The following is a 27,276-nucleotide window of genomic DNA, read 5'->3' on the forward strand; positions in this document are numbered from 1 at the left end:
TTTTGGTTTTCACGTATTATATGTCTTCATGTACAGAGCAGTAAACGTTTAGGATATTTAAATACACAGCTTGTCTGGCATTTTCACAATTATGGTCACTACGAATTTAAAAAGTGGGAACGAGTATGAAGGAGCATTATCTCTTCCCTCTCGCTGAAGAGTAAACCCAGAGCCTTCCACATCAAGCCCTCAACCATTGAGTTAATCCCCAGTCCGGAGACTTTTCTACATAGTGCTGCAGAGCCCACCAAATTGAATACAGTGTGCCATTAAGGATGCAAATGAAAGCCATCTGGAGTCAGGAGAGGATCCTTCTGTACAGTCAGGGTGTACTAGAAGTGCTAGGAGACGGGAAAGAGAGCGCCTCCCAGAGCATTTCTCCAATGTACCAGGTTGCAGAGGGTTTTAAAGGCAGCTGGTCCCAAATCCACTTTCTATGACTTGTTTGAGGTGAATTTGGACAAACTGCTTAATCTGAGCGTGTCCCACCCACAGATTGAGAATAGTCCCTAAATGCTTATTGAGAATTATAGATAATGCTTATAAAACTTGGGATGGGTCCCATGAGATGGCTCAGCTGGTAAAAAGACACTCGCTGCTAACCCTGACAACCTGAGTTAATCTTTGAGTCCCCATAATGGGAATAGAGAACTAATTTCTGTAAGTTGTCCTCTGACCTCGACATCTACCCTGTGGCATGTTTGTGTGCATGTACACACATACAAATATGAATTTTTTAAACCTGGCATGTTTCAAAAAGCATAGATAACAACACAATCAGTTTAGTAGTGTATTTGTTCTTTATTTCCTGTCCTGGTGAAACATTCTGTGATTCTTACAACCTCAGAACGGAACCAGCCGATGTGGACTTGGCAGATGTTCCGATTTCTGACGGTTACACTCTAAGTGGGAATATTTGTTCCTGCCTTGTGTCCCACATCTAGCAGTTAACCTGCACCAGGTGAGATGGAAGTCTGTTCCTTTCTATATCAAAGCTTAATAGTAATTCCTGACTCAGCTCTGGTGTCTAATAGATCAATGTTACCAGTGTTTGATTTTGTTTTCATGAGTCCCAGCCTTGCTTCCCCCACTTAATTCCTAGGGCTGGGGACAGAGGGAACAAAACTGGGAGGAAAGGGGTGGAACCAAGTATAGGAGAAGAAGCAATAAAAGACAGGCCTCCCGTTGTCCCCAATCCAGCAAGGTAATGAGGCCACCCTGAAGTTTGTGAAAAAGACACTGGAAACAGAATGACCCACCACACATGCATACCTGACCGTAAACAACATGCTCACATTCTCACCATCCAGAATTACCTTTTGAAATGACTAATCTTGACCACCTGGAGTTTAGTGGCTAGCCAGGAGATTGGCCGCAAAGGCTTCAGCTCTGTGCTGGAGATCAAGCACATGAACTTGACAGCCAGGCCCATACCAGGAGTGAGGGGCTCTCCAAGACCCCTCTTTATCACTCTCTGGCTTGTTTTAGACAATTCTTGCCTTGATCTAAGAGGGTTTGGGTTTTTTTTTTAAGATGTGGTCTCACTGTGTCTCCCTGACAGCCTGGAACTCACTATGTAGACCAGGCTGCCCTAGAACTCATAGATCCACCCACCCCTCCCTTCCTGTTATTAAGGGCATGTGCACTGTGCCCATCTCTCATGAGAGATGCTTAGTCTTTTCTTGGCTCTAACAGTCTAAATGAGGAGCAAACCTGTCCAAGGGTTACTGGGTAGAGCCCTAGGTCAAACAGTTCCACATTCCAGCCTGTGTTAATGGGTATGGCCTTCAAGCAAAGAACAGCTTCTCTGACCTTGTCTCTTGATTGGCAAAAGGAGGAGTCATTACTACTTTAGGGTCATCTGGATGAACATGCTAACAGACATGAACAAATGTTCCACAACTCGCCCAAGAGAAGTGTTCTAAGGCTGACTTTGGACAACTAAGTAAAAAAGGAGTGTGTTAAAAGACTTGGAAATCTCCTGTAGGCCCATATTTCTATATGATGTGGCAGCCAGGCTCTAAAGCCACAGTCAGTATCTGAGGATGGTCACATAGCCTACCAGACAGGCCATCACTACCTAAGAAAGGGCCAGGATGTTGTTGCTCCTTTCTTTGTAATTTGGAGGATGCCTTATAGAGATGTTGATTCAAACCTACACGACAGCTAGCATACACAGCAGACAGGTAGATGCGTAGGTGACAAAAATGCCATTCACCTGGTTACCTAGGAGACAGAATGCTAACGTATCTCCCCCTGAGTTAAGTTTTGGTATAAAGACTGTTTGAGAATAAATGAGAAGAAATTCTTCAGGATGTGAACTCAGGATTTCATGAGGGACCACTGAGAAAGAATCTCCCTCCCGTTGAAACCTTGTGAGTTGTGTCTTTATTCCCATCTCCTCCACGCTGGTCCAGAGAGAGATAGTTTATGTTGGGGTCTGGTAGAGAAATAATTTATGGTCCGGGCTAGCACCGGACTCTGACAATCTTCAAAGAAAATCTTGAGGCTTCCAGGATCAGCACTACAGCCCTAGTATGCTGAGGCCTGGCTGCTACAATCTGCGCTATCACCTCTTCTACAGGGGGAACTCAAAAGAGTCCCCAGTCCTGTCCTTGGACCCAGGTTGGCACAGATGTGTCTCTGGTCCACATGCCTTGCTTGAGCTCAGAGGATGAGGAAGCCAGAGTCTGGTAGTGTTTGCTACTATAAATGGAGGTAGCCACCTCTCACACACACACTCAAGCCTCAAAAGTAGGGACTTCCTTGAATTATGAAAGGTGTTGAGGCAACCATACTTAGTAACAAATACCCAGTTTATCAATACTACCGTCCACACAGAGCAATGTGAAACTGAAGGCAATACACTACAGCTCATCAGTTTACACTCTGAAATAAAAACTCACATACCAAGATGTCTTTTCCCAGAGTGTTCGTGGCCTAGATAACATTCTTCCTCTTTCCCTCAGCGTTTGAACGCCCTTGCTATGAGAGGGAGCTTGTGCCCAGGCTCCATTAAGTAGGGCTGGGGATATATGACATGCTAAAAGAAGTCACTGAACTGGGCTTCTGGGAAACTCTTTAACGGTGTCCTTTTGTAACCCACTCCTGTCCCATCCCTCCTTTTCTCTTGCTTAGAACACAAAGGTGGCTATGGTATCAGCAACCATGTTATGATCATGTAACCCCAATATTCAAAGCTATTTTACTTTGGATCTAAAGGTTCCCCTGTCCAGCTGATGGGGTTTTAGTATATGATTGGGTTCCGGGGGCCCAGGCTCATCAGTGATTTAGTCCATTCGTAGATTCGTAATTGTATGGCATGGAGAGGTGATGGAAAGGTAACTAAAACGTGAGCCCCGCTTGGAGGGTGTCAGTCACTTGGGACATAACTCCGAGGGTAAATCTTATTTCCAGCCCAGTCTTCTATTTCGGCTTCCTGGTAGGAAGAAGGTAAGCAGCTTTTCCACACCACTCCTTTCACCGAGGTGACTCAGCTTTGCCTAAAGACCACAACAATGGGACCAGCCAGCAGTGAGCGGAAACCTCTGAAGTGGTGAGCCCGAGGAGATCCTCTTTACGTTACCTTTCTTGGATATTTGTCACAGCAGCAGCAACAACAACAACCACCAAACACAGGAGTCATTTCTCAAGAAGAGCAAATCAGAACGACAGACGCTTGGTACTCGGTGACCTGTCCAGCCAGGCTGACCGGGTACTCGGTGGCCTCTCCTGCCAGCCTGAGCCGGGACTCGGTGGCCTGTCCTGCCGACCTGACCGGGTACTTGGTGGCCTGTCCTGACAGCCTGAGCAGGGACTCAGTGGCCTGTCCTACACTGTTTTTCATGTGACAGAAAGCACTCCCCTCTTCTCTGAGTCATCAAACTCATTGTGTCTTGCTGGAAGCAGAAGGTAGCCCCTGCAGGTGCCAGTTAGTCTTGGTGGATTTGCAAGCGCTTTGCCGCTTATGAGTCCAAGATGTTTTCATCCTGTGCATAGGAAAATCCAAGGAATGCGCTTGAGGCCCCAGAACTGCTGGCCATGGTGTCAGGGGTGCAGCCAATGGACTTGGACACAGCTTCCTGGGTGAACTCTGGGTCAAAGTGTTTCAAGTCAGCAGGTCCTTCCTGTAAGTAGAAGCCAAGGGTGAGAAGGAGGCACTGGGATATGAGTCACAGAGGGTCCCAGAGCCTGGGAGAGGTTGCCAGGCCTTCCTCTCTGAGTGTCCCCTAGTCCTTCATATTTAATAGTGATTGTCTCGTGCTCCACATCAATCCTCAGATAAGCCACTGGTCGGTGTATACTTCCTAAGTGTTTACCACAGTCCCGGTTTAGTGCTCTGGGAATCATGGGAGGACAGAGCACAGCAAGTCTACTTCCGCTTTCAAGGACCTTGTATGATGGAGGAGGAGGTAGGAGGATCATTTAGGGACCACTAAGTCCTAGATAACAGAAACAAAACAGGGTAATCTGGTGAGACCCTGGGGCTGCTCAGCGATACTGGAGGGAGATTTGTACGGGAAATGGCAGAATGGATCACAGACAAAACAGCACAGCTGAGCACACCTGAAAGCCACGCTCTTGGGAGGTGAGGCAGGGGATCAGAACTTCAAGGTCATCCTCAGCTACAGAAGTTTGAGTTTAGCCAGGAGTACATAAGATCCTGTCTTTAAAAGACATGATGCTAGGCATAGTGATGCAGATCTTTAACCCCAGGACTTGGGAGGAGAGACAGGTGGTTTTCTATGAGTTCGAGGCCAGCCTGGTCTACCTACATAAAGAGTTCCAGGACAGCCAGGGATACATAGACAGACCCTGTCTCAAACAAACAAAAACAAACAAACAAAACAAAAAGAAAAGAAATGATAATAGATTCTCTACTTACACTCCAGAGACAGAATATATACAACCATCTTTTTAATGTGGGCTAGTCGTGTGACTGGCCAATCAGATACTGCCAAATAACTAAGCGAAGGCTTGAGAAGGGTACCTCAGAGGAGTTGTCTTTCTTGGTACCCTGAGGCCACCACATATACAAACTCAGACTGGCTTGATGGAGGCAAAGAGGACTCAGGAAACAAACACGTGAGGTAATTCCAGACCACCAGCATCAGCTCCTTCATTACTGACCATGGACCTGAGGGCTCCGCAGAGAAGAGTTGAGCTCATCTACTCTAAAAACCCATAGAATCCAGAGAGAAGACTGTTGTCCGGCAACTGGAGCGATGGCTCGGTAGTTAAGAGTGCTTGCTGCTTTTGCAGAGGACCCAAGTATGGTTCCCAGCATCCTTCGGGAAGCTTACACAGCCAGCTGTAACTGCAGCTCCAGGGGATCTGATGCCCTCCTCTGCTGGGCTTGCACCTCTACCATACCCACCTGCACACACCCACCCACACCCACCCCCCACATAATTAAAATAAATAAATTAATTAAATCTGTTATTTGAAGCCCCCTACTTTAGAGGGCAAGAGCAAACCGAGGCTAGTGTTTCTGCAGCAGAAAAGACGCTGCCCCGGGGTTCTCGGACATAAGCAGGTGAGCAAAGCGGTGGGAGGGTCTGCAGGTGCGCTTACACGCAGGACTGGGGCTGGGGAAACACACAAGCCACAGCTGCCAGCTTCTCAGGAGAGCCATAGGGTACAGTAGTCCAGCCCAGAGCTCAGTTCCTGGACCAGAATGTGAACCTCACCATGACCCTTGCCTAACTTTGTTGTGTTACTCTTGACAACTCAATAGTTTCCAGTTTTTACAAATAAAAAATGTGGTACTAAATATAATGTGATACTTTGTATAATGTGTGTAACAGTTTTTAATCAAGGAAGAGGCAATGGGGGAGAAGGACAAGACACACACACAAACTGGTGCTAGCTGGCTATGGTAGTCCACTCTTGCAAACCCAGTACTCAAAATGCAGATGGATCAGCATGGTTGGAGGCCAGCCAGAGACACAGGGATGGTGAGATAGTACCTAGGATAGCCTAGTACAGAGTCTTACAAAAAAGGGAAAAGAAATCTGGTGTCACATTCAAGGGCAGTAACTCCACAAAGGAAAAATACAAATAGGGAATGATAAATCCTGGCAGTATTCAGGTGTGGAAGGAAGTCTACCAACAGTCGTTTCCCTTGCCTGGTGAGACACCTAGACATTCCCCTATTGCTGCTTCCAACTTCATTTTACACACTTCCTACAAGAAATGCACATTGTTTTTATCACCAGAACAAGGCTGTGTAGCTGAAGGCTAGCCTGAGCTACTACCTCTCAAAAATAAACACTGTACCAGTTCTGTGGTGAGGTTACAGTGCTGGAGATGATGGAGCAGCCCACAGCTCATCTTCTAAGGCTGAGCTAGCCATCAGGGGCCAGGGTGGCTAGAGCCAATTCTCACTCTTGCTGCTTTGGATGAGACTCTTGACCCCTTCAGGTTCCCCAGCTGTATGAAGAGAGTTGGCCTAGATCCTACCAGCCCTTGGAATTTAGAAACCAAAGTCTGGAGAGGTCCTTGTGCTCACTTACCACGTTTGGGTTGAAGGGTGGAGTTAGCCTCTTGTGGTACAGGTCATCCCAATTTATGGGACTGAAGAACACATGGTTCTTTATGTCGACCTGCAGGGAGAAGACACTGGTCAGCAGTCCTCACCACCACAGCCACTCCCCAACTGGTGCCCACAACTGGCCACCAACTAGACAGAACTCTGCAGCTCTGGCTGGTTTGCTCAGCCTAGAGAGCATTCTGTTGACAGACAGCTTACTTCTGCATTGTCCAGACCCAGATTTTCCCCTACAGCCACAGGTGCATTCCACAGCTAGGTCTCAGCAACCACACCATACCAGGCTCTGGCAGCATGTCTGTGAGAAAGACTGCAGAACTGGTTATCAGGGGAGAGGGTAGGCAGGTGGAGCTTGAAAACAGCCTCCCACCTCCACACACATCAATGCATCCTGATTCTTCCAAAATACAAGCCAGAGAAATAGAACAAACCTGCTCACCAAAGACGACATAAGAAATAAAGCCCTAAGAAAAACTGTAGATTCCCAGGGACTCAGAAGTGAGGAACGAGTCCTGGGCATGGTTTTCCGCTTTTTTCCTAAACCACCTTTCCTCCCTCCGTCTGTTTCACGTTGAACAATTCTCCAACACCTTGCATCAGTATTGCCTCTCAGAGGTTTGATTTCTGTGAACACATAACTTGTCTCAAGAGTCACAGGCATGTGTGCTCTAAGATGCAAACTCCTTTCTCGAAAGAAGGGATCTGTCTTCGCAGAAGCCTGGATCGGATCTTTAAACCAGATAGGGAAACAGGCAAATAGCCAAAGTGGTTACCACACATCACAATACCTGGCACGGTGATCTTTTCTGTGTATATAGTGCTTACAAACTCTTGTTATATGACACACACGGGTCAAAAAGCTGTGCTACCCACAGAATGGGGGGTGGGCAGCCCTGGAGCCTATCCGTTAGCTACTGAGGCCATCTGGACTAGAGTCACCATCTCCTCATTTAAGACAGGGTCTTACTATGTTGCCCTGGCTGGCTTGGAACTCACTTTTCAGACAGGCTGGTTTAAAACTCATAGAGAGCTGCCTGCCTCTGCCCCATGTGGAGGTCAGAGGACAACTTTTGGGGGTCAGTTCTCTCCTTTCACCACGTGGATCCTGGGGATCCAACTCAGGTTGTCAGACTTGACAGCAGTCACCTTACACCCAGACTTTCTTGCTGACCCTGAAATGATCCCACATTGAGTAATAAATAATATTTTTTGTTTGTTTGCTTTGTTTATTGAGGCAGGGTTTCTCTCTGTAATATCTCTTGTTGTCCTGGAACTTGTTCTGTAGACCAGGCTGGTCTTGAACTCACAGAGGTATACCTGCCTCTGCTTCTGCCTCCCAAGCTTTGGGATTAAAGGTGTGTGCCACCACACCTGGTTTAAGATTATTTTTAAAATTGATGCTTTAATCTTTTTCTTTAAACATGTATGTGGGCCGGGCGGTGGTGGCGCACGCCTTTAATCCCAGCACTCGGGAGGCAGAGGCAGGCGGATCTCTGAGTTCGAGGCCAGCCTGGTCTACAAGAGCTAGCTCCAGGACAGGCTCTAGAAACTACAGGGAAACCCTGTCTCGAAAAACCAAAATAAAATAAAATAAAATAAAATAAACATGTATGTGTCAGAACAGGAATGAAGTCTATGACTTACTTATTCCCATATAGCATGTGTCCAGCCAGGGGATAAGCAAAGTGAATTGCTCAGATACTTGTGGAAAGCAAGACACTTAGGCAGTTTCTCTGCACAGAAGCAGGAAGAAGCTTCTGAAACCTTCCTCTGCTCAGCAAAGACATCCTGCTTCCTGCCACTCTCCTCCTTGTGCAGGACTGGTACACATGTTGTGCCTATGGCTGGGCCTCCATCCATTTCTTTGCATGGCTCCCCATATTCGAAGTTCAGCTTGTTACGTCTTTAGAGGGGACCTGCCTGGCCATGCCAGTGTGAAACAGCACTGTCCCCATACGCCTTCACTGTCTGTCTCTGCTCATTATTTATTTCCTTCCTGAAGCTTGTCACACTTTGTGATCCGTGTACAGAATCTCTGGTTTCTGTCAGTCTCCTTCCACCTTCAAGCTTAATCACGCCAGAGATCCAGGCTATTCAACCCCCAGCACCTACCTCAGTGCTGGGCCAAAATAAGAATTCTGCAAATATTGGTTGCCTAAAAACTGTATTTTAAAAAAAATAGTCAGGGGCGGGAAAGATGGTTCAATTGGTAAAGTGCTTGGCAGACAAGCAAGAGGACCTGAGCCTGGATTCCTGACACCTATGTAAAAGCTGAGAATGATGGCATATTCTATAAACTCAGAGCCAAGGAGGCAAAGACAGGCTAGCCAATCAGTTAGCACCAGGTTCCGTGAGAGACCCTGTCCCAAGAAACTGAAGACATTTGACATCAACTTCTGACCTACACACACACACACACACACACACACACACATATATCACATACAAAAAGAAGACACACACACATACACACACACATATGGAGAGAGAGAGAGAGAGAGAGAGAGAGAGAGAGAGAAACAGACACAGAGAGAGACAGAGAGACAGAGAGACAGAAATAGATACACAGAGTTCAACTGGCAGAAAGATCATTTCTAGGGAAATGCACCGGCAGCTCCTGGCTTTAGAGGACAGCAGAAGGCAGGTGCTTTCTGAGCTGTTCCTGCAGGAAGGGACCTGTGCTCTTCTGCTTGGTCACTTACAAAGTCTTCCTTGGAGCCCAGCCGCTGCTTCTTGTCCTTGTGAAGAAGGCCTTGCAGGAGGTCACAGGCAGCCACCGTCCGGCCTCCAGGGATCTGGAGTGGCTGGTGCAAAATATTGTCATACATCTGGGCCACATCTCTGTTGAAGAAGGGGGGCTAGGGAGACAGGGAGAGAAGCTGGGGATTCAGTCATGAGTCCGTGGAAAGGGGTCTCATCAGGGAGGGTTAGAGCAAGCTGGATAGCAGGGAGTATGTGGTCAGGTTGCGTCCAGTGCCACAGCTTGTGGGGCAGATGGGGAGAGAAAGGACCTCCAGGCTTCCAGCACGGGATAGAGGATTGCTGAGAGAGCCACAGACTTTGCACATCCACAGGAGGCTCCCGGATGCCCTTTCTCTCTCCTACCCCCTTCATCCTTTCTTCCTGGCTTTACAGCCATCTTCTGTCAGAGGCTATGGATTGGCAGATAAGAGAAGACAAGGCTAGGGAACCACTGAACCACACAGCCAAGAAAACCTGGACTCTAAATTACACCCACGGTCTATCCCTCCTTGCTTCTCTACCCGCTGGTCCTTCAGAACCTTCAGCGCTTACTCCTTTGACAACATGCCATGCTGAAGAATCCAGCCCAGAGGAAAGTCACCCTCAGGCAGGTCCACACAGGCTTCCACTGAAACATACAGTCAAAGGACAGCTCCCAATCTACCAATGGGACCCTTCAGCCTCAGTTTCCCTCTTAGTACAACAAAAGTAACTACGCTCTGCAAAAGAGGGTGTGTTATAAAGGTAAGCCGTGAAAATGACACTATTTAAAAGAGATATTCATTTCTCATATTCACTTTTGCCTCATCGTTCCTTCCCAGGGTAAATGGCTAGCTCTTTAATTCCCTGTATAAAACGAGAGTAAGCCACATAAAATGGGGGCCACCCTCAGCTGTCCCAAGCCACATGTGCCCTATAGACATCTCTGTCCACTCACCAGGCCATGAAGCATCTCATAGAGGACCGCTCCTAAGCACCACCAGTCCACTGCTCGATCGTAAGGCTCTTGACGAAGCACTTCGGGGGCCAGGTACTGTTGGGGGAAGCGCAGTTATTTGAGGATGCCTGGCCTGTTCTATGTCTGTAAAGAAGGCACTCGCTACCACTGTCATTGTTTCTCCTGTGGTCATTAGCATCCATTCACCAGAGGCCAGTTTTGGTGACAGGCCCTTTGCAGTGCACTGGGGACAGACAGGAGATCAGGCGAGACAGCCCTGTACAATCGTGCACGCTGTACATCACACAGGAGTACCAGTCACGGGGATAAAGGGAGCTATAATCGGTCTGTGATCTGCTCACCAAGCCAGCATGGTAATTCAGATGCATGGTCACCTATAGGCTCTCTGTGTCCTAGCGCTGGGAAAGCCCTGGTGGCATCTCACTGTGTAGTGGGGTGACAATGGGGCAAAGCTAAAGGAATGTGTCACATACTTGTTCTGGAAACCGTACTGCATGGGAGATGGTCAGGAAAGGGGTGGTATTTCAGGTCATACTGATGGATGGGAACAGGAGCCGTGCCTGGTACGAGGAAAACTATAGGCAGTGATGTGCTTCTGCCAGTCCCAAAGGCCTATTAGTGACTTCTTATTCTGGGGTTCTCTGTTGCTAAGGAACAGAGGCCCAGAGACAGACACAGCTACCCTGAGGGATGTATGGGTCTATGGAAGGGAAGAGAATCACACAGCCCCGAGCCCTCTTCAGTGTGTGGGACCAGACAGAGCACCTGGTCTGCCAGAACTTAGACTTCCTTATCCTTAAGACAGAAACACAGCTGGAGTGGTAGCTGGAGAGAGACGGCTCGGTTGGTTAATGCTTGCTGTATAAGAATGAGGGCCTATGTCCAGATCCCCATCAGTCATGTAAACGCCAGGTGAGAAGGCTCACATATGTAGCCCCAGTGATGTAGAGTAATGGTGGGGAGGTAAGCAGACCCCTCGATCAGTGGCCAGCCAGCCTAGTCAAATCAATGAACTCCAGGTTCCTTTCGAGACACTGTCAAAATATAATGTGGAGAGTGTTTACAGAAGATACCTAACATCAACCTCTGGACTCCATGGGCATGCATGTGCACACGAACCTGCACGAACCTGTCTACATTCACATGAACATGTGTACATACTACACACACACACACACACACACACACACTAAATAAATAAATGAATAAATCAAAATGGGGACATGGGAATAAACATAGGTCAGCCGTGTGCCTGGCACTCAGAGGTGGCAGTAATGGAAGAAGGGAGTCATAATTCCATAGACCCTGCTCCCTAGTGCTAGTTACACCCATGGAAGGCACTGTTGTCAGGCTTTGGGGTCAGCTTTATCCAGTGGACAACCCACGCACAAACACAGACAATGGTCCCCTCTGGGAGAGGGTACCAGGCCATCAGGTCCCTGAGTACCAACTGGCGGATGCGACCTGAGGGTCCAGGCACAGCTCCGCAGGCTGATGGAGACACAGGGCGGCGCTTAAGTCCTGATCCAGACTAACAGGGAGGCGCTGCTCGGCTTTACATCCTCAGGCCTCTGCTCCATTCTGGTGCCTGGCCAACCCATAGGGGCCCTTCAGGCCTAAGGCCCAACTCAAGACTGGTGGGAGTTCAAGGAAAGGTTTTAAACGCAAGGCAGGTCAAATAGACAAGTGAATTCCTGCTCAGACATGCAATGTTTGTTTGTTTGATTGATTGATTGTTGTGGTGCTGGGGTTGAACTCAGGACCTCACACATGCCAGGCAACCACTCTACCTCTGAGTTATACTACCAGTCCTAATTATCACTATTTTGAGGCACTTTCTTACAATCGTCATACCTCATCCTCTCAGTGAAAACAAGTATGGGGATTACAGAAATTTTAACCTTCTAGACTCTCTGAAAGAGGGAGGCACATGTATGTTTAACACTTACAAACCCTGACCTTAACTCTCAGGCCACGCTCTCCTGGTCAAGCACTTGGCCCCGTGGAGCAGTGCCATCCCACACAGCGGCCTCGAGCACGTGTTGTCATTGAACAATTGCTTTTGCAAGGGATCAAGATTTGGGGTCTAGCTGGACATGTCAGCACATGCTTTTAATCCCAGCATTCAGGAGGTAGAGGTAGGTGGATCTCTGAGTTCGAGGCCAGTCTGGTCTACAAAGCAAGCTCCAGGAAAGCTAGGGCTATTTCACAGAGAAACCCTGTCTCAAAAAACAAAAAACAAAAAACAAAAAAAGAAAAGATTTGGCTCTATTGAAATGTGGTCAATCACAGCTGACGTGTACTATAAATATAAACTATATTCACATGCTAGATTGTAATATTAAGAAATAATTCATTATTTAAACATTTTTACATTTATTTTATTTGTGTGTGTTGTGTGTGCACATGTGTGTAAATGCTGCAGCATGCATATGAAGGTCAGAGGACCTATTTGGAAAAATTAATTCTGTCCTTCTACCACATGGGTATTGAACACACTCAGGCCCTTAGGCCTGGCGGCAAATGCCCTTACCCACTAAGCAGTCTTGACAGTCCTAGTTCACAATTTTATACTGATTATGTATTGAAATGTAAGGCTTGAGATATATTGAGTTAAATAAAATGCATTGTTAAAATTATTAAAATTAGTTTCACCCATTTTTCCCATCCACACGCACAACCCAAGACAGGATCTAACTATGTAGGCTTGGCTGACTTATAACTTGTTATCTATGGCAGGCTAGTCTCGAACTCACAGAAATCTTCCTGCCTCTGCCTGCCAAATGCTGGGATTAAGGCATGTGCCACCATGCCTGGCATCACCTGTTGCTTTTTACTTTGTACAGGTGTGCATGCGTGTGTGCATGCGTGTGTGCATGCGTGTGTGCATGCATGTGTGTGTGCATGCATGTGTACATGTGTTACTGGGAACCAAACCCAGGGCCTTGACGAGTGTTCTATCACTTATCTACAGCTCCCAGTACTGTCCTTATTTTTCTTAAAGATTTATTTAATTTTATCTTATGGGTGTTTTGCCTACGCATATGTGTCACATGTGTGCAGTGCCCACAAAGACCAGAAGAGGGTGCCAGATCTTTGGGAACTGGAGTTACTGTGGATTGGCTGTGAGTTGCCATATGGTTGCCAAGACCTGATTCCTGATCTTATGCAAGAGCAACAAATGCTCTTAACTGCTGAGACAGCTCTCCATCCCTGTCTACACACACACACACACACACACACACACACACACAATTTATTTCAATTTTATGTGCATGGTGTTTTGCTTGCACCTCTTGCATGCAGTATCCATGGAGGCCGGAAGAGGGCATTGAATCCTTTGGAACTGGAGTTCTAGACAGTTGTGAGCTGACGTGTGTAAATTGGGAACCAAACCCAGGTTCTCAGGAAGAGCAGCCAGTGCTCTCAAGCACTGATCATCTCTCTCCCCAGCACATCTTTTTACTTTTTAAATGTAGTTGCCTAGAACGCCTGAGGCTCTGAGTTCAACCTCTATCTATTTGTTTTTGGTCTCATGAAGTCCCATCTGGCCTGGGACCTACTGTATAACTGAACCTGGCTTCAAACTCCTGATCTTCCTGTCCCCATCCCCAAGTGCAACCCCACATTTAGTGGTAGCTTGCCCATGCCCGCTGGGCAGCAGTAGAATTCACTAGAAGTAGCTGGGTGCCCACCTGTTCCAAACGCTGGCTCCTTGACACTTGTGAGGAGATGAGGGCTCAGCTTAGGGCTGACTCAGGGAAGAGCTTGAGAGGATGGAGGGAGGCCTCGCTGCTGTAGCCTGGTGGCTCTATTTAGGGGCTGTGGCCTCAGCCTCTTATGGCTTGTCTTCCCCATGGATCTTCCACGTACCTCGGGAGTGCCACAGAAAGTGGATGTGGTCTCCTCGGGCTCCACACATTCCTTGCAGAGGCCAAAATCTGTCAGGACCACGTGTCCCTGTGGTTGAGAGACAACAGGAAGGGGTTAGTGGTCAAAGCTCAAATGCCACACCTTAGAGAAATGGCTGTGCAGTATGGTGAGGAGACACAGGCTGCATGCTTTCTGTACACTCAGAGTTCCTGGCCCAGATGCCAGGAGATCTCAGGACACAGGCTGGGACCATGACATCATGACTCGGGCCCATGCTTACAACAGTGGCAACTCCAGGGTGTTCTTGCTGGGTAGCAATGCCCTACATAGAGGGCTGAGGACTGAGAAATCAAGCCCACCAATGTCAACTGGGCGTGAGAATGGAGAAGATAGACAGGTAAGAGGGCTATCAGACTTTAGGAGCTGCTGCAGGCAATCCTCACTGCTGGGCCTGTACTCCTGTCCAAAGCTGTGCTGCCCTCTAGAGGGCAATCCACAACCAGCAACTGAGCAAGAGGGGCTGTGAAGGCCCAAATTTCCTTTAGTCAGCGTGGTAAGCGCCATCTGTGCTGAGGGCATCCATCCTATGAGATGTCCTGAGGCCTCTCTGCAACCACGGTGCAGTGACACCTCTCCCTCTGCCCCACCCTGATTTCATCCCCCTTAAAGTTGTACCACTCTCCATCTCGGGGTCTGTCTCCAGGGAATCAGGAAACATGGAAGGTCTACAGAGCCCCAGCTTCCACCTGGTCACACCTCCCACCCCTCTGCTCCCCTGCCCCCGTGCCACCACCACCACAGGCCTATATATCTATATCTGCACTGACATCTGTACCTGTGCGTGTCTTCTGTGCACGTTTACATACACAGATATGTGCATGAGCACATATTATACATACACACAAGAATGTATGTTACCATATGCATACATGTGTAATGCATAATTACCAATGTACACAGACCATGGCTGAAGAGCACAGATTTGAGCTGCATGCGGGCACACACACACACACACACACACACACACACACCACACCTGGCAGTCCAAGAGAATGTTCTCCGGCTTCAAGTCTCTGCAGAAAATAAGAGAAAACAGCCATTTATTGAGTAAATTGGGGACTTGGGTCCTAGCAGGAGAAACTCCTGGAAGCTCCCACAGATGAATAAGGAAAGCTGGACATTTGACTCTTGAAAGGAGGACACCTCAATCCAAAACAAGAGCCCTCCTCAGTAAAGGACCAAGTTCACTGGGACCTCATGGCCCACACAGTCCCTGCCTGGTGGAGCAAAAGGTCCTGGAATGACCACGAGCCAAGAGCAGGTCTCACCTGTAAATGATGTTGAGGGAGTGCAGGTAGCCAATGGCGCTAGCCACCTCTGCAGCGTAGAACCGGGCCCGGGGCTCCAGGAACCTGCGTTCCCGCTGCAGGTGGAAGAAGAGCTAGGAGAGGGGACAGTGAGATGACTTCTGGACTCCAGGTCCCAGATCACGAGACCCTCGACTCCGTGCAGGCCAGTCACCTAGGCTTAGCTGTGGTGTGCTTGACAGGAGAGACTGCATGCTGACCCCACCCCTCAGGGCGCTTGGGCTCTCCCCGCCTTCCATCAGCACAATTAAGCAGCTACTGTCTTCCAGGCTGCAAGCCAGGCTCTTTTATAACTCCTGTTTAATCCTCATGACCATCTTCAAGATCTCAGCTGTGACGTCAGTTCCATGTCTAAGGAGGAGGAGCTAAATGATTTGTCTAAGGTCCTACATCTCAGAGTTGGCAGAGCTGGAATTTGAAACCAGGTAGTCCAAGACACACTTTGTGGGCGGGGAGTTGGGAAGGGAATAGGAGGGGTTAAACTCTATGACCCCAGATTGATCTTGAACTCAATCCTCCACCCTTTGTATCCCAAGTGTTGGGATTATGGGTGTGAGGCACCATGCCCAACAAAAATGTGCTTGTTCTCCAACCCAAGCATTAGAATGCCACACTGAACTCAGCTCTAGATCTCTCTGTTTGGTCTGCTTTGTTGGTTGCAAAGTCATCATTTAGGGATGCGCAGGATAAACCCTCCTGTTGGGCTCATGCTGAAAAACATTTGGTTATAGGCCAAATCTGGTGCAATTGAGGAGAGCCCCTATTAAAATTTACCCCTTTGTTCTGTAAGACAAAGCAAAGTCCAAGATGGTGCCTAGTTTGTCCCTGCCCTGCTTTGGGGTTAGCAGGTGACTTGGGTCCCTACTTAGGACAGTGACATCAGGCTAGAGAAATAGCTTGGTGGTTAAAGTGCTCGTTGTGCAAGTATAAAGACCCGAGTCCGGGTCCCCAGAGACCAGCATAAATGCCAGAAGAGCACGGTCGCCGACCTGTAATTCCAGCCTCGGAAGGTAGAGACGGGATCATCAGAGCAAGCTGGCTAGCAAGACTAGCTACACTGTCAAGCTCTGGGTTTGGTTGGGAGACTCTGATTTGATGAAAAAGACGGAAGGGAAGTTGAAGATAACTCTGGCCTCCATGTGCAAACACACATGCACCTACACGTTTGCCCCTCACATAAAAATGGGCGTGTATAATACATATACATGGAAATAAAAAAATGATAGTGATGGGCCTGGGTCTGTGGCCTGGATGTGGGAAATGGAAGCACTGGGAACAGTGACCACACATTTCTCTTGGTAGAGACCTTTCCTGTGGTCTCTGAAAGTAAGTATGAGCCACCTTGCATAGGAAGCACTCCTGCAGTATCGGGAGTAAAAGGGACCTGGTGTAGACTGGCTTGTCATGAGGAGCGCCTTACTGAGTCTACCAAGTGGCTCTGTTGTAGGGATTCAGTGAGATCACTCTGGAGTGGGGTACGCAGTGGACACACGGGAGGACAGCTTCCCCTCCTGAGGTCTGCTCACCTCTCCTCCGTTGACATAGTCAAGCACAAAGTAGAGCTTCTCAGGGGTCTGGAAGGAGTAGCGCAGGCCCACGAGGAAGGGGTGGCGCACGTTCTTCAGCAATACATTGCGCTCTGCCATAATGTGGTTCTGCTGCGGGGTCACACAGACAGGTCCGTGTCACAGTCGAGGGCAGCCCCTTTCATTCCAGTGTAGTCAGGTGACCTTGCTTATAGACATGTCCTGCCCTAGCTCAAATACCCACACTGGCTCTCTATTGCCCCCAAGCCAGGCCTAGGCTCCTCGTCTAGTACCTGAGCTTCACCCCTAGTCACTCATACTAGTGGAACCTCCGAAACCCCTGCCCCAGGGTGACAGGCATAGCATACACTATGACAGGATGGCTGAGTCCCAGGGAAACTCTCTAGGAAAAAAAGTCATGCAGTGCCTATACTCATGGCTTTGGTTGTTGGTGGCTGTTTTACTTGTTTTACTCTTTTGACTTTTGTGGGGAGCCCATCATCCAGGTCCCAACTACAACACATTGAGGTTGATTATTCCTTATGAATGACTGGTCTTAGCTTGGCTTGTTTCTATCCAGCTTTTCTTAACTTAAATTATCCCCATCTATCTTTTGCCTCTGGACTTTTACCTTTCTCTATTTCTGTATATCTTTTCTTTCCTTCTTATTCCGTGTCTGGCTGTGTAGCTGAGTAGTTGGCCCCTGAAGTCTCCCTCCTTCCTCTCTCATTCCTTGATCTTTTTGTCTCTCTTTTTTCTCCTTCTATTTATTCTCTCTGTCTGCCAGCCCTACCTATCCTTTCTCCTGCCTCACTCTTGGCCATTTGGCTCTTTATTAGAACAATCAGTTGTTTTAGAGAGGCAAAGTAACACAGCTTCATAGAGTTAAACGAAAACAACATAAAAGAATGCAACACATCTTTGCATCATTAAACAAATATTCCACAGCATAAACAAATGTAACACACCTTAATATTCTACAACATTTGATCCTGCTTTTTTTATACACCTGGACTGCCCCCCATATGTGTGTATGTGTGTGTGTGTGTGTGTGTGTGTGTGTGTGTGTGTACAAGAAGTTGATGATGGTGTCTCCCTCCACCATGTTCTCCACCCTATTCTTTGAGGTGGGGTCTCTCACTGGATCTATAGCTTATTGATTGGGGGTAGTCCAGCCAGCTAGCGAGCTAGAAAGATCTTTCTTTCTATCTCTACAGCACTGAGATTAGAGATGCATGCTGCCACGCTTAGCTTTTTTATGTGGGTTCCACAGGGTCAAACTTAGGTCCTCATGCTTACACAGAGAGCACTATGTCATTTTAGCTATCTCTCTAGCCCCAGACATCCCACCTTCTTTTCAAACTATCAGAATGCTGTTTACTGTCAGGGTCAGTTCAAGACCTCCCCTCCTTGTTGGCATGGATCACTCTGTCTCCTGAGTAGTTTGACTTGATATTTTATTCTCTCTCTGCTCTTCTAGCAGTATTGAAGGGATTCAAGTTGCTGAGGCATCTAGAGATCCAAACTTGCTGTGGAATAATCCTTCTGTACACTGTGTGAATATACGCCGCTATGATTGGTTTAATAAACAAGCTGAGTTACCAATAGCTGAACAGGATAATGTTAGGTAGGAAAGCCAAACTGAGAATGATGGAATGAGGAAGGGCAGAGTCAGAAGAGGTGCCAGCAAGCCAGAGAATGAGATGGAGACACAAAATGGGATAGAGGTAAAAGCCACGAGCCTCAGGACAGCACATAGATTAAAAGAAATGGGTTAAGTTGTAAGAGCTAGTTAGTAACAAGCCTGAGCTAATGGCTGAGCATTTATAATTTATATTAAGTCTCCAAATCAGTTATTTGGGAAGTGGCTGCCTGTGCGTGGGACAGGAAAACTCCACCTACACAAGCTGGCCAGGCTGAAGGGGCCTTTTAAGAGACTGCGCTTTGAGCCCATAGTGTGCACACGGGTAGTCTGACACCTAGAGGAAGCAGAGAGCTGGTCCATCCATGGACCTGTTAACTGGAAGGTAGAGACCTTCTCATCCTCCAGAAAGCTCCAAGGGAGATGGCTTGGCCTGCCTTCCTCTAAAAAGGTTAGGATCCTGTGTGCCAGCTGGACTTTCTGAGCTGTCCCCACTGGACCTCTTGGGAAGCCACCGTAGGCTGGGGATGAAGAAGCAGGAGGGGAAGTGAGCCTTCCCGAGTTCTGGTACCTCTTTGCTCTTCAAGATAGATTTCTTTTGTAGCACCTTCACTGCATAGAAGGCTCCGTCAGACTTGCGCTTGGCCAGTAAGACCTGAAGAAAAGTACAGACATAAGACATTGGGGATGATGGGTTCCCCTGGAAGCTCCCATACCCATTCTGCGGGTATGTGGCATGCCAGACTTCTTTTTGCATATGCTAATAGAGACCACAGGCAGAGGACTCTAGAAAGCTCTCTTTACTTACCTTCCCATAGTTCCCTTTGCCAATGACTTTGAGGAAGTCAAAATCTGTGGGTCGGGCACTGTGGACCGGAGAAGAACATGGATCAGCATTTGGAAGCTCAGGAAGCTCAGTCTCTGGTTCATTTCAGAGCTGAAAAGTGCAGGTGGCCTTGTAGGAGCCTCCTGGCCCCCCTCCTGAAGAACATTATGTCTTACAGCCCAAAGGAGCTCAGAAGACAGAACCTCACACACCTCCCACTACACCCACCCCAGCTCACAGCCCAGTTATTACCAGGAGAGACAATCAGGTACATGGTACAGAAGGCAGTCTCCTTCATCCCTGCCCACCCCTACTCCCAGCCAGGAGTGAGCTGCTGACAGAGATGTTTGGGGTCATTCCAGGTAGAGAGGGCTTGGCCTGGGCCAAAGCAGGGAAGTTAATGAGAGACAAAGCTGAGCAGGCACAGGCTTAGAAGGATTCTGGTACAGCGGGCAAAGGCTTTGTGTACACCACGGACTCTGGATTTTATTTCTAGAGCAAAGAGAACCAGCCATGGGAAAGCTGGGTAGGAATTTTGTCTTAGAAAACAGAACTCACTTTGGGTTAGCGGATGGTCCCAGATTGATGTTCCCATTGGCCCTAGAGGGCTGAAGACATTTAAAGAAAGAGGCAATGAAGATCAGCAAGCTTCCTCCTCTTCCTTTGGCCTAGGCTCTGATTCTGCCAACATCACTAACTAGCTTACCTTCCCATCTCCCTCCCTTCCTTTATTGGTTTTCCTCTCTGTACCCACCCACTCCTCCGTAGCCACCCCTCCTCCGTCTAATCATCCAGGTCACACTTGCTTCTAATGACCTTGAGAGGCTGCTGGCCATCACGACAATTAAGAAAAAAAAACCGAAACCAGAGAGGAGGTGTCCAAAGCCTAGCGGGTGGCCAAAGGTGGGATTTGAACCAATGTATTTTCACAACCAGTGTCGTGGTTTTTTTTTTTCTAACCAAATCTACTTCTGATAGCTCCCTGCCAAATCTCTCTTCAATGTTCTTTGCAAATGGCCAACTCTGTGAGTTCACAGTAACCTGGAAGATACAAATTCTGGTTGAAGGCCCACAGGGCTGGCTGGGATCTCTACAGAATTCCTCAGCCTTGGGAGGAAGTGAGTCTCTGGTGGAGGGGGCTGGGTGTTGGAAGACTAGGAACCACTCACCTGTGGGCTAGGAACTCCAGCCCGGCTGGAGGCCATTCTGTAGCTGTGATGAGGTAGGCTCTGGAGGTACTGGGAAGACCAAGCGTGACAGTTCTTGGCCCCCAGGCCGGGCTGCCCTCTTTCCCACCTTAAACTTCTGAGACAGCCTTAGCAGCTCTCACCCTAAAGACCAGAAGTCCATGCGTGGATGAGACAAATGACAGACAAAAGGCCAGACCCAGCCTTTCTCACCAAACAGTTCAGGAGGGATGGAGAGGGACAGCTAGGGTGCCTGCCTGGCAGCATCTTTGCAAAGGCCCAAGACACCCAGGACAGGAAGATTCTTGTGAATGACAGAAACTCCAGAACTCCAAGGTGGCCGGAGGAGGCAGGAGCCTCGTAGGCTTAAAGCTAAACATCTCCTTTTACTTCTCAGGGAGGCACAGAGACCTTGAAAAATGCTTTATGTATTTTTGTTACTCTAATTTTTTAAATGGGGCCTTGCTCTGTGGTCCATGCTGGTCTTGAGCTTGCTGCATATCCTAGGTTGGCCTTGAACTGCCTTAGCCTCCCAAATGGTGAGAAAACTGAAGTGTGTTCCCACACATGATTTAGAACAGGGCTTTCTTGACTGTTACTGTTTGTGGGTAGCCAGGGCTCTCCAGACTCACAAATAGCCATGTTGGCAACTGTGAATTCTTGTGGAAAGTCCCAGGATAAGCTCTGTGTTGAATACAATCTAGCCTGGGTACTCTCCTCAAGGTCCAGTAACAGTGACTACACTGGGACTTTGGATCAGAACCACGAAATCCCCCAAGTAGCCAGTGTCTGTGAATTCAAGTGGTAGAAGGGGTGGGTAGCTGGTCTATGCAGCCAGCAGCACAGTAGGAGAAGCCAACTGTCTAGGGTTTGGTTCAGGGGCTTGGAACCTTATGGACTCTGTACCTCCCACAGGGCGTGGTGCAAATTATTCATTCACAAACCCCAGTTTTGGTTGCTGTAGGACCTGGGCTAAATAGCTTGGCATCTCTTAGATCATCTTCATTTCAGGAGAAGTCTCTGAGGCACCACCCTGTGGCTGGGTGGGACACTGACACCCACTCACCTGTGGCCAGGAACTTCTGCTAGGTCAGAGGCCACCCAGCTGAAAAAGTAGCATTAATGGGAGTTCCCAGCTAGGCTGATCTAGAGGCCTCCCACTGCCAAACTCCTGCAGAGTAGGCTGTAGAATTTAGCGGAGGGAGGTGTATCCTGGCCTCTACGATGCGTGCCAGGCTACACTCCTACAGTCAGCCTGAGACACCACCATCCCTCCCTTGGGTCCTGTGCCTGGTTCTGGCTGCCCGGGTCCCACATACCTATGCAGGCTAGGCAGAAGCCTCCGGGAGATGCAGCAGTTGGAGCCGAGCACAGGCTGTGGACAAGAGAGACTCTCTCTGTTCTCCCAACAAGAGCCAAGTGTCAGTGCCTGGTGCCCCCAGCACAGAGCTCAGAACTTCCAGCAGTGACAGCAGCAAGGGGGCTGGTGATGTCACACAGATCCAGCAGTGCTTACGACAGGACTGGCACAGGAGACCTCTGTTCCCTAGGGGATGCTGTTTCTCCCTAGGAGATGAGGGATTATTCAGCAGCGCCAGAAGAACCTGGAGACCACTGGGGACTGTAAAAACAGGTGTGACTGTACGGGTTAGGGTATGTGTTCTTTGCAAGTATTTCGTGTAGAGTTGTGCTTTGGCATGTCTCTGGTATGCCAGTGTGGCTGCAGATTTCAGATATTTGTGTCAATGTGTGTGTGTGTGTGTGTGTGTGTGTGTGTGTGTGTGTGTGTAAGAACGTGTACATGTGCAGGGCAGTGGTGGTGCACACTCGGGAGGTAGAGGCAGGTGGATCTCTGTGAGTTTTAAGGCCAGCCTGGTCTACAGAGTGAGTTCCAGGACAACCAGGGCTACTCAGAGACACCCTGTCTCTAAAAACCAAAAAGACAAAAACAAGGAAGAAAGAAAAAGAAAGAAAGAAAGAAAGAAAGAAAGAAAGAAAGAAAGAAAGAAAGAAAGGAGAGCACATGTTGGTGTGACAGCATTGTACGTACGTGAGTCTGCATCTTTGCTGAGTTCATCATTGTTTTGCTGTTATGATCGGTGGATGTAAAGTCCCAGACGTCAGTGTGCCATTGTATAGTATATGTCGGCATGTATTGTATACATACATATATATATATATATATATATATATATAATGTTTGGTGTGAGTCTGCATGTGTTTTTGTGTCTGTCTTCAGATGAGACTGTATCTAGTAATATGTGCATGTGACATATACATGCATAGGTTCATAACTGTGTGTCTGTGTCCATACTGGTGTTGGATAACCTGTGTGTGTGAACATGTGTATACACATACAGAAGGCTCATCAGTTAGAATCCAGGGTTCTATCCTGATACTATATAGACCACCTGTTCTGGAGGAGAGGTCCCTGGGACCTGAGCTATGGCTACATAACTCAAAACCCTGTAGGTGCTCCTCAGGAGCTGGCTCTCCGTCCTGCTGGCCTTGTGGACTACGGAGCACTTGGCTACCTGGGCTTTCCCTATGGGCTCTTCAAGAGCTCACTCTTCTGGCTCCCTGTCCCCGAAGCAGGCCTGGCTGGGCCACAGCTCTTCTGCTGTGTGAGAACTCATGCCTCAGGAGCTCCGGGCCCTTGAAGGCCTGCCTGGCTGTGAGGTGTGCTGTGAGGTTCTCACAGGGTCCTTTCCTCTATCTGGAGATCAGAATGGGTTGACAGGTGTTCTGAGAAAGGAAGGAATTCATGGGAGCAACGGAGCCCCTGTCTCCCTGGAGCCTTCTGTGCAGCTATACAATCACTCTAGGCACAGAGCGGGTGGGTCAGGTGTGCTTTTTTTTTTTTTTTTTTTTTTTTGCTTTTGCATTTTATTGTTGTTTTGGTTTTTTGAGACATGGTTGCTCTGTAGCTTTGCAGCCTGTCCTGGAACTAGTTCTAACTAGTTCTTGTAGACCAGGCTGGGTCAGGCATTCTTGTAGACTAAAATTCAAGGGACATGGAGGCGCTGACCTAAGAACACTACAGTAAACAGCGTCAAAGTTTCATTTTCCCACAAAATAGAAATGTTGAACCCATACACAAGTCTGCAGGGCGACGTGCTGACAAAACACACGTCCTTACCAAGAACATTTCTTTTCAATAACAAAAACCCATGGGGTCTTCAGGGAGCAGCAGCAGGACTTCAGAAGAACAAGATAAAGGGACTAACAATAGGCTAAGAGCCTCTGGCTGGCACTTAGGAACACTTCCGCCATGCTGGCTCAGATCCTCATCCTGCACCCTGGCTAGACAGCCCATTCCTCTCGCCTTCTTTTTTTCACGAAACTTCTCTAAGGACCTGTTCTCATCTCCACTCCTTTTCTGTTCCACTCCTGAACCCACCTTAGATTTCATCCCTGCATCCTGAGGAAACAGTGTTCAGTGGCCTCATATGTCAGGGGCAATGATGACTCCCAGGTTCTCACCTTTGTCAGCCTAGCCAAGGCTCTGGCATCCTCCCTGGCACCTGTCCTTTGCCTACTTGGCTCTGAGAGGTCCTGGGTTTCCTTATTGGACTCTCTTGCCCTTCAACCCTGGCTCAGTCCTTGGGTCTCTGTCTCCCCTCATTTCCCGTGTCTACTAACCAGTTCAATGGCTTAGCTCCATCTCCTTTCTCTGTCTAGAAAGCTCTTACCTCCACACAACATGTGGCTAACTTTCAGTAACATGGCGGAGAATCCGGCTTCAGTGGCACCTCCAGGAGAGGCCTGTGCTGACTGATTGTAAGTAGGTGATGGGTTCTCTTGATCTATCTGGGGCTTAGGGCTTTCAGTGCTGAGCCTATGCAATCCTGAGCAAATCCTGATGGCCAGTCCATCCCTCCACAGTAGCCGGCTTCTCCTCTGGAGACTGTGTCTCTGACTGTGTTTCTTATGTCACTAGTCGAGTGCTCTAATTTTCCATCTCAAACTAGAACATCAGCTCACGAAAGCAGACTCTTTTTGCTCACTTTTGGATCCTTTAAATCTATAACTGGCCTGAAATAGAGGAAGTGTTCATGACACATTTAATTAATGAAGTCATGGAGTTGAGTGATCAGGTGTAGTATACATACAAAATGAAAAATTATATAACCCAAACATCTGTCTATGTAAGCCTCTATGGATCAAAATGGGGGCATACATCTGATGCTATGATCAAGGAGAAAGCAAGTTTCAGAATGGTGGGTGCACTGGGGTACTAATTTTTATTAAAGTGGGGGGAAAAAGACAATGGACACTCGCATAAATAGCAACAACAAAATTCAAGAGGCCATGACCACTAGTTACTAGGTCATTTGTTTTTCTTTTTGAACTATGATATAAAATTTCTTACACTGCCACTATTTCATTGCTAAAGTACCAAGCCTCAGCGCTCTTCAACATGTTCACCGCTCAGTCTCCCGTCACCTTGCCCCATCTCACCCTGCAGTCCCTAAGAGTTCCTTTTCCCTTGTATAACTGCCTTGTGATAGATACAGCCTGGTCCAACTTGGCATCAGTGTCTTCTCCTGGTTATTTTATTTTTATTATTACATTTATTGACTCTCTCTCTCTCTCTCTCTCTCTCTCTCTCTCTCTCTCTCTCTCTCTCTCTCGTGTGTGTGTGTGTGTGTTGGCAATTTTATCCCATGGGGGTTATGAGAGAGAGAGCGAGAGAGCACATGTGTAGTGGTGAAGATTGATTGGATCCAGGACTGCCCGCCAAGTGTTCTGCCCCTAAACTAAACCCCCCAGCCCTGTTATCCCTTCTTAAATGAGGAGGAGACTGAGCCATGGCGAAGAGAAACAACTTGAGTGAGACGCCATGTCAATAAATGATATAAACAGGATTTAAACCCAGGAAAGCTGACCCCCAAACCCACAGCCTGGAACCTCCAGAAGAGATTAGACAGAAACGGAAAGAATGAAAGTGGGCATGAGCTGGTTCGTTAAAAAGAAGAAGTTGGCCGAGGAGGAGAAATTAAGGAGTCGCTTGGATGGGAAGGTAGGAGACAGGGGAAAGGAATTAGAGAGTTAAGAAAACTCAAGAGGAAAAGGAGGGAGGGGGATAAAGTTAGGGAAGGGAAGGGGAAGAAGGGCATGGAAAAGAGAGAAAATGGGTAGTTAGAAAGCAATCTAGCCTGGGCAGTCAGCTGGAATACAGAAAGCTGTGAGCAAGGCAGATACCCTGCACACAGGGGAGCCCCTCACCTCGAAACCCTGGGTCCCAGCGTAGGTCCTGGAGAACTGTGCTTTCTCCGTCTCCCCAATCCTGACTCATCCAGCAACCTTCTGAAGCAGGAGTGACCTGTCACCAGCTCGCCCGTCTCTCAAACCAGCGCAAGTTCAACCTTCCAGGCCAGCCAGATGGGAGTCGGCTTCAGGACTGTCCGGTTACTAATTAACTGCTGGACTGAATCACCATGGTTGCTGCACCACTGGCTTCTGGACAGCTGTGCCCTGGGGACCCTCTGAACTGTTAAAAACCCACTGCCAATTTAAGCTGTGTGACCTTGGGCTCCCAGAGTCTCGTGGGAATTCCTGAGCCTCGGTGAAGGCTCTTCCACGTCCCTTCTGACACTGCCACCCTTTCGCTCTCAAATCAGCCCCTCCCATGGTCCAGCTCCAAGTGAGGCTTCTCCACTTAGTCCTCTCACTGGCCGTCATCTAAAGCGCTTTCCCCTTCTCATTTCCACAACTTGGAGAATGGACAATAAAAAGACCTATTTCACCCACCTCTCTGCCACCATTTCCTTGATGAGGGTGCCTGCCTCTGCATCCAGCCCTGCCTTGATGACTTCCAGCGATGGGCAGCTCATTCCTGCTGTGTCCTGCTGCATCACTGGACACCCCCCCCCCCACCTTGCCTCGCTCTCTTGTATTGAGCTAGTGCCTAACATCCGGGTTCACCTATCCTGCCTCCTTTAAGAAGAATGACAGTCAGGTGGAGACTTGAAGCCTGCTCTGAATTGGGAGATCTGAGGGCTAGGTACCAGGGCTAAGCTGGTCCTAGCTCATGTGAACCGAGGCTTTGTTATGAGTGACCTGAAGGTGCCACTCAGTGACCTGAGTGTTCTTACTCAGGCAGGGGACATGATCAAGACACTGGACAGAAGGGAGAAGATCTTCCTTGTAACCTTTCTGCAGTAAGCACCTTAGAGTTTGAGTTTGTTGTGCTTAAAACGGTATCCCATGTGTCCCAGGCTAGCCTGGAACTCCCTGTATAACTGAGACCAACTCTGAGCTTGTGATTCCTCTGCTCCACCTCCCAAGTACTGGGACTGCAGGCCCTTACCATTATGACCAGAACTTCTGTGGTGCTAGGGATGGAACCCAGCACCCTGCACATGCCAGGCAAGCACCCTCCCCGAGCTACTTCCAAAGCTCTTTATCATTGACTCTTCGTTAAAATCGTCAACAATCCCATGGTCAAGCCCAGTGCCTTAAAAACTACCACTCCCACCCTCTCCAGAGCTCCGCATGGCCTCAACTCACCACTTTTTCCAACACACACAGTAGCACATGTCTGGCCCTGACCCAGAGAGGGGAGGCAGCTGGCCTGAGTGTACAGAACAAATCAGGACTGT

The 27,276-nt window shown here is 48.3% G+C and overlaps 1 protein-coding gene across 1 annotated transcript; it reads right to left on the reverse strand.

Annotated features, from left to right (window-relative positions):
- Window positions 1-781: 781 nt before the first annotated feature.
- On the reverse strand, window positions 782-26,063 carry Sgk2 (serum/glucocorticoid regulated kinase 2). Its single transcript, XM_038329396.1, has 14 exons — window positions 25,901-26,063; window positions 21,991-22,237; window positions 20,654-20,815; window positions 20,043-20,092; window positions 19,467-19,524; window positions 19,230-19,313; window positions 17,017-17,148; window positions 15,452-15,564; window positions 15,160-15,196; window positions 14,124-14,210; window positions 10,230-10,325; window positions 9,253-9,408; window positions 6,516-6,605; window positions 782-4,127 (listed from the first exon to the last, which is right to left on the reverse strand). Exons 3-14 carry the CDS (start codon window positions 20,687-20,689, stop codon window positions 3,966-3,968), a joined length of 1,101 nt encoding a protein of 366 aa, XP_038185324.1. The 5' UTR covers window positions 20,690-20,815; window positions 21,991-22,237; window positions 25,901-26,063; the 3' UTR covers window positions 782-3,965.
- Window positions 26,064-27,276: the final 1,213 nt, after the last annotated feature.

Source organism: Arvicola amphibius, chromosome 5 (genome assembly GCF_903992535.2).
Source record: "Arvicola amphibius chromosome 5, mArvAmp1.2, whole genome shotgun sequence".
NCBI lineage: Eukaryota > Metazoa > Chordata > Mammalia > Rodentia > Cricetidae > Arvicola > Arvicola amphibius.